The sequence below is a fragment of the Eurypyga helias genome, unplaced genomic scaffold (assembly GCF_000690775.1).
Source record: "Eurypyga helias isolate BGI_N326 unplaced genomic scaffold, ASM69077v1 scaffold17318, whole genome shotgun sequence".
In the NCBI taxonomy this organism is placed as follows: domain Eukaryota; kingdom Metazoa; phylum Chordata; class Aves; order Eurypygiformes; family Eurypygidae; genus Eurypyga; species Eurypyga helias.
The window spans coordinates 126,760-133,629 of NW_010265162.1; the positions used below are offsets into that span (position 1 = coordinate 126,760).

Below are 6,870 nucleotides of genomic sequence, written 5' to 3' on the forward strand. Positions count from 1 at the left end.
GCATGCGGAGCTGCGCCCCGGCCTCGTGCCCTTGCCAAGGCGCTTGTCCTCCTGCAGCGCCGTGGTGCGAAGCCCTCGCGGGGTCCAGCCCTGGAGGGGCCGTCGTAGGGAACACCTGCTGACTGGGAGGGGACCTCGGGGTGCTTGGCCCTGGGCAGAGCGGGCCGCAGGCTGCCCCGCCGGCAGGCGCTGGGAACTCCGAGGTGAGCTCACAGCAAAGCCCATGCAGAAAGGACAAACCTGAAGAAATCAACAAGCGTACTTTTTCAGTTTATTGCTAAAATCCCTACCATAAATCTCACCAGAGAGGAAGTTTCTGTTTCTCCAGTTTCCTACTCAGTGTCCTTGAGAAAACAAATGACACCACGCTCACAAAAACCCAACCCCCGCCGTGGTTTGCTTCGCACTTCCCTGTACCTTGTTATGCTGAGCGCTTCATTTACAGCAGGCTGACCTCCCCAGCCGCCTTCATCCCAGTGCCCTTCGCCGCGGGGACGCACCAAGGAACAGGTTTAGCGCCGGGGAGAGGAGCCGGGTGGATGTTCCGGCGCAGGTAACCCTGCCGACTCAGCATCCCAAAGGTGCGCCGAAAGTCAGCGTGGCAGAGGCTGCTGCCTGAGAGCTGATTTTCACCGGAGATGTAGGAGCTGTGCTACAAGCACAGAAGCTGCGAACACAGCCACACAGCCAATAGAAGGGAACAAAGTGATGCCCCCTGTATTTCATGAGATGCGATTTCTCCCGGAGGTCTGGGCAGGGGCTCTGGCTCACCTCACAGCAATTCTTCCCAGTGCAAGCCTTCCAACATTTCGTCTCCCAGTTTTTCTTAGTAGGACACAAAAAAAAAATCACAGAGTGGTTCAACAGGGTCCAATTAGTCACCACTTTGAGATGTACTGTGTGTGTCACCTGCCTCACCCGACCGCGCACAGGAGAACAGGAAAATCTATCGTTTATTTTACGTTGCCTCTCACTAATTCCTGTGAGCGAGACGGCACTGATTTGTTTTGCTATCAGCCATGAGGTGCAACAGAAGGGAGGTGGAATGGACTTTGCACGACTTAACAAACAGCAAAGGAGAGATGTGCTCCCCAGGCCTTCGCAAGAGGCACCAAAACGAAGATACCTAGAACACTTGGAGTCCTAAAAGCCAGGGACAAAAAGCAACGATGAGGAGGGATTGTCTTCAAGAACCAAAAGTGACGTTCAGAAACCCAAGGTCTGGGTTAGGTTTGAAAGGTTTTGTTTATTAAAGGAATACATGTAAACACCAACACAACATAATACATGTTAAAGGGGCAAAAAAAAAGACAGAAGCAGGATTTTTTTGTGTGCAATGAGCTCCAGACGCTGGTGCCTTCAGCAAAACCGTTAACCGTGCCAACGGTCAGGTCACAAAAACCCGTAGCATCTCAAAGGCTCGTTTCTGGCAAGCCGTCTGCCAGGTTTGCCATGTGCCCCACGCCTTCCAGTCTCCATGATCTAGATTTCCTCACTAGTAACACCCTCGCAAAAGAATTATTTCTGTGTCATTAACTAAACCAAATGCTTCGCAGTGAGAGCAACTGGTCACCCACTCTCTGCTAGAACAGCGCTTTCCTGCTGCTGCTCGCAGAAAGCAGCCTCTGCTCCCGCGGTACCTCTCCCTACCTTGGCTTGCAACCGGCACAACCCGATCAAGAGCGTTACCAGTACCACAGAAAGCATTCCGTTGTCACAGTTACCGCCAGGCAAATGCAACGGGACAACCAACACGGGCACCGACATTGCCTGGTGGCCGGGCTGGAGAGCCCCAGGGATGAAGTCAGGTGGCCGAGGGAAGGGAGGCTTCCCTTGAGCAGCCAGCCCGCTCCAAAGTCACAGCCGGGGCAGTGCTGGAAGGAAGCTCTGGATCGGCTGGGTCTCCGCATTAGAGATTTCCGACCCGCTCGGTGCAGGAAGTTGTTCCTGTGGCTCACCTGAGGGAGTTCCTGTTATGAAGCCAGAGGGTGGTAGGTTGAAACGCAGCTTCTGAGAGTGATGTAATCTTGGACAGCACTCCGTAGGCAGTGATACTAGTGACCTGGTTACAACCTGCCGTGTTGTTACAGCCCCTCTGCCCGCCTGGCGATCACAAGAAAGGGAAGACAGAAAAAAAGAGGGGAGTGGAATAATTTAAAAAGGGAAAAAAAAAAAGTTTCCAGATTTCCTTTGTTTAAGCAAAGCATTTTCCTTTTCCACTTTATTTGAATACACCGACCCGGTGTCTAACAGATGGAGACTGTGCAGATGCACTTTGGGGAGTGCCCATAAAACACCCGGCTAAAATACAAATGGAGGGACACTTCTTTTTTTTTTTTTGAGTTGTAAATTCAATAATCATTGCTGTCACCTCACTTTCCCAAAGGAATTTGCCCTTTGTTCTCCGGATAAAGCTGGGGAGAAGAAGAAAAAGGAAGAAAAAAAACCCAGCGAGAGCAAAGGGAACATTTAGGAAAAACCCCGCAGCCCCATAATCCGGACATTTGTGCGACAGGAACCCATACCAGCGCGGCTGCTTAGCAGCAACAGCGGCACAGGGCAGAATATTCTGCGCGTCCTGTATTCTCCTCCCGTTCTCCAGACTTCCCTGACAAACAAACAGGTCAGCTCGCTGGCTCCCACCCAAGCCTTACCCACTAGGGTTTGCTCAGAGATGTCACTTAGTCATTTGGCACGAGCAAATCCCAGGCTTCTTCCTGTCGGAGCAGCGGAGTGGGTGAAGGCTTTCTTTGATTTATTAAGTCTATTAACAAACAAACAGGAGAGTTCAGAAGCTTCCTCAAGCAGAAGAGCACGAGCAGAGAGGTTTTTTCCTGAAGTAGCAGCTAAAAATAGGACACTTAGAGGAAGTAAAGTTCATTAAGTGATAAAGTGGTGGCTGCAGTGATGAGAGAAGAGCTTTTCCTTTTTTAGTCTATACATGTATTTAGCGTTACGTTTTCTCGCTCCTTATTAGAGTGCTAAAGCAGTGTTTATCCGGCCCTTTCTGCAGGGACTTTAACACGTAGCTCATCAAACACGACGGAGCCAAAAGTTTGAAACAGACATTGCCAGCCAACAAAGTACAACATCTGACAGCATTATTTGCCTTTTATAAGCTTTCCACAGTGGGAAACGATATGCCATTTTCAAGACACATTCCACAGTATTATGCAACAGCTTTCTTAATTTTTCATGGATATATTGTTTTTCACGTGTCAACTTCCGCATGAAGCACTTTAGTATTTTTATTCAGCATATACCATTAATAAATTATTTGCTCCTTCCTCCCCCCACCCCCCCAGAGCTGCACCCTGCACAGGGAAACGGACAATTGACACTACAAAAGACACTTTCAGCTGGCACAGCCCATTACACTTCCATCATCAGACAAAGCACCAGGAGCGCATTCCCCTTTCCACTCTGTTGCCAAGCTGGCAGAGCTGAACACGCTGCCCAGGAGCTTTGTCACAAACCACCCTTTGGTGAAAAGACTTACACACGCGTAGCAACCAGTAAAAATAAGCCAGCGCCCCGTACCACCAGTGGCTCCTGTTCACTTTTGGCCTGATTGCTCCAGCATCCTTTAGTCATCACATCCCACTGGTTTAGGACATCCAAAGGAAGCAGGTCAGGGTGCTTCTGTGCCAGAGAACCTTGTCCACTTGACCTGAGTTTGTTCAGAGGGCACGCGTCTCTCATCTCAGCAGATCTGCCCATTCTACGAGGGCAAAAAACGGATGAGATTTGATGTCTTCAACACCAGCAACGCCAGCACCAAGACGCTCTGCCGGATTAAACTGCAAAAGCTTGATACAAAAAGAAACATATAGATATGATTCAGTGAGTAAGAACAAAACCAACTGCTTAAAAGTTCCCCAGAAAGGTCTAAGGTAAGGGACATCCTACTGTTTTCCTGCTCTACGGATTACTTTCAAGAGTGCGAAAGCACACTTGAAATTCCTAAAATCCAGTAAATGGAAGAAGACTCTCCTTTCCTTGAGTCTCACTGTTAGTCTTCAGAGACTACTGATCACAGCATGCAATTCCCTGAAGCACTGCACGTCAGGACTTCACATTTTAAGTGTAACCTCATTTTACAAAAAGCGAGCAGCAGCCAGAGCCTGCATCAGCAGAAACGCGGACCCCGCGTTTGCTTCATGTTGACCTTTGCTCACACCGCCGCGTTACGGCTACACCGGGGACAGCGGTCTGTAACTTTCCGTTTCATAAACTGTGAGCCGGCCCTAAAACACCACGATATTACAGACAGTTCTCTATTTCCTAACAAAATAAAAGTTTTAAAAGAGCCCTACAAATGGACGAAAACTGAAAAATCAAAAAACCCAGTGAAAGAAACAAAACAGTGTAATGGCTCCATGGAAATTTCCTAAAATTCAGCACCTTGTTTGTTTTTTAGTTGTACATCACATGCTGAATTCCTGTGAAAAGGAAATCACAATATTTACATCTGTTTCAAGATACCAAGTCATATAAAAGGGAATGCAAAGGTAATACTCCAAAGAGACTAATAAAGACACACAAAAATATTTTGCAGTTTCAGAGAATCCTTTGCCCTCCCCTCAATTACAGGCCGTACAAAGGCAGGACTCCTCGCCTGCTTTTTCTGCACCAGCTAAGAGGGTGACTTCTCCCAGCTGCCACTTGGAACGATGTGCAGGCACACCGTAACGCGCTCAGCGTCTGAGCGAGCCCACATCCATAAGCGTCGGCATTTACACGCTTGAAGATGGCTCTGCTGCTTGCAGTCACAGTGTCACACACTAAAGGGAGCTCAGTGACGGTGCGCGGCGCTGCCCGGGGCATCTTCCGCAAGCCGGCAGAAACTGATGCAGCCGGGGCCCCCGCCCGCTGCCGAAACACAGCCAGCACCAGCAGCGGACACTCGTTTGCTGGAGTTTGTCCTTCCGGAAGAACTTCCATCTTAGAAAGCAGATGCAACACCAACTGCAGAAGGCACCTACTGCAACGTCACGTTGCATATTTTGCAGGCAGTAAAGCCTGAAGGTGCCTGAAAAAAAACACGCCGGGTGCAAAATACCAAACCAACTTAAAACTAACAGCTTCATCTTTCACCAGAAATAAACAGATCCCTGTTTTCCTAGAAGCCGGCTAAATGAAGGAGGTGCTTACAACGAAGTCACCTGCACTGGAAGCCACAGCAGGAGACACCGTCTGACACAGTTTTCTGTATAGCTGAACACTGATCCCGGAGAGTTATTCTGTGATGCTTTGACCTGTTTACCCTTGGCGGCGGGGGGAAGGAAAGTCACAATGACAAATTGCTATCCACGCCAAGAGAGCTTTCTTCCTTTTCCTGACAAGGCTTCCTCAACAATGAATGGCAGCTTCCTTGGATAGTCACACAACAAAAATGTGATTTACCAGCTCATGTAGCCGAACCTCCACCAGATAACTCGCCACCCCACGCCAGAAGGCTTAACCTAACAGGCACCTGAACAGATACGGCCTTGTAATACATCTGCGAGTGGCAGAGAGGTATGTGGCCACCCTTTGCCACATGTGAAAAGAGGCAATACGTTAGTCTGCAGCCAGGAACAATCCTACGCTGGCAGGGAGAGGGGGACTGGACAACTTCACTTCCAGTCTTAATGGGAGGAATTCCCTTCACCAAGTGTGGCTTTGCTTTCCTTGAGCCACTCGAGTCCTGTTAACACCTGTGGGCGAGGGTCACGATTTGCTACCATTTAACAACATAAATGCAGGTTACACAAAAATGGGAGTTTTCTTTAATCTCCTCCCTTTCTACCTTTGCCAGAAACAGAGACGCACGCTTTCACCTTCAGTGAATTCATGTCACTGAAAATGGGAGGTTCACGTGCCCAGCTCCACTTCCATTAATCGTCTCACAGTGATGGCAGAGGAATCACTCCGTCACTCAGTCTTTTAACTCACTGACTTTTCAAAAATCTCTTTCCTTCATTTTCAAGAACGATTTTTTCCACTCTGCTCTGTTCAAATCTACATCTAAGTGATGTCATTATTTATGCATTCACTAGCAAGATAGTCTTCAAAGCCAAACCACACAGTTCACACAGATCACTTATTTTCCTCAAGTGGAATAGGTCAGATCCACTTCCTCAGGTCAAAACGAACTAGAAGAAGGAAGACAGCATTAGCTGAAATTTGAGATCCTATACTTGTAAGGTTTATCCCCTCAGTCATGACTACCTAAAGCTAAGAGTGAACTAAAACCAGCAGTCAATTCTACTTCCATTAGTTTGGAAACGGTGTATCAGTCTGGAAGGTTGTCTGTATTTTAAGGTTTCCTACTCTGCGTTTCATCCAACCACTCCAGGCAAATTCTTATTACAAAAGTCACTGTATCCACTATTTAACGTATTTTTCTTAACAAACAGCATCCAGATTTCCTGGAGGACAGGGACAAATTTTCAACCACAGCAAGGTCATAACTTCTAATCAGCACGATACAGGTTTCGTAGTACTTAGAGCTATCCTGCTGAATTGGCATCAAGGGTTTTGGGTTTAATTCAATTCATTACAAGTGTATCCGTGAACACTCAGGGCAGAATTCCTGAAATGTTCATGCATCACCAGCAGCTGTTTCCAAAGGACTCAGCATTGACCAAACTTGTTCTCTGAAGAAATGGCAAAGCACTCTGGTTTTCTACAGACACCTGGCAGCAGAAGTCAAAGCTTCCAGATACAAGAAAGCTGTCATCAGTGCTGACAAAAGACCCATCCACGTTCCTCTCAGCAGCTTTCTATTTCTGCATTTACTTCACCAGAACGACTGAAGTAGATAAGTATTTGCCCAGGCTGCACAAGTACCTACAGAAAACAAATCTTCCCCCCAATTACCTGCTG

General features: G+C 47.8%; 1 protein-coding gene across 2 annotated transcripts in view; it reads right to left on the reverse strand.

Moving 5' to 3' along the window:
• Positions 1 to 3,698: 3,698 nt before the first annotated feature.
• RPS6KC1 (ribosomal protein S6 kinase, 52kDa, polypeptide 1) overlaps positions 3,699 to 6,870 on the reverse strand; it is a 40,668-nt gene continuing 37,496 nt past the window's right edge. For both annotated transcript variants that reach the window (XM_010156640.1, XM_010156641.1), the window contains exons 7-9: positions 6,865 to 6,870; positions 4,966 to 4,984; positions 3,699 to 3,809 (exon numbers count right to left, since the gene is read on the reverse strand). The exon at positions 6,865 to 6,870 is cut by the window's right edge and continues 80 nt beyond it. In XM_010156640.1, coding sequence (XP_010154942.1) covers positions 3,699 to 3,809; positions 4,966 to 4,984; positions 6,865 to 6,870 — 136 coding nt within the window. The remainder of the gene's footprint in view (positions 3,810 to 4,965; positions 4,985 to 6,864) is intronic.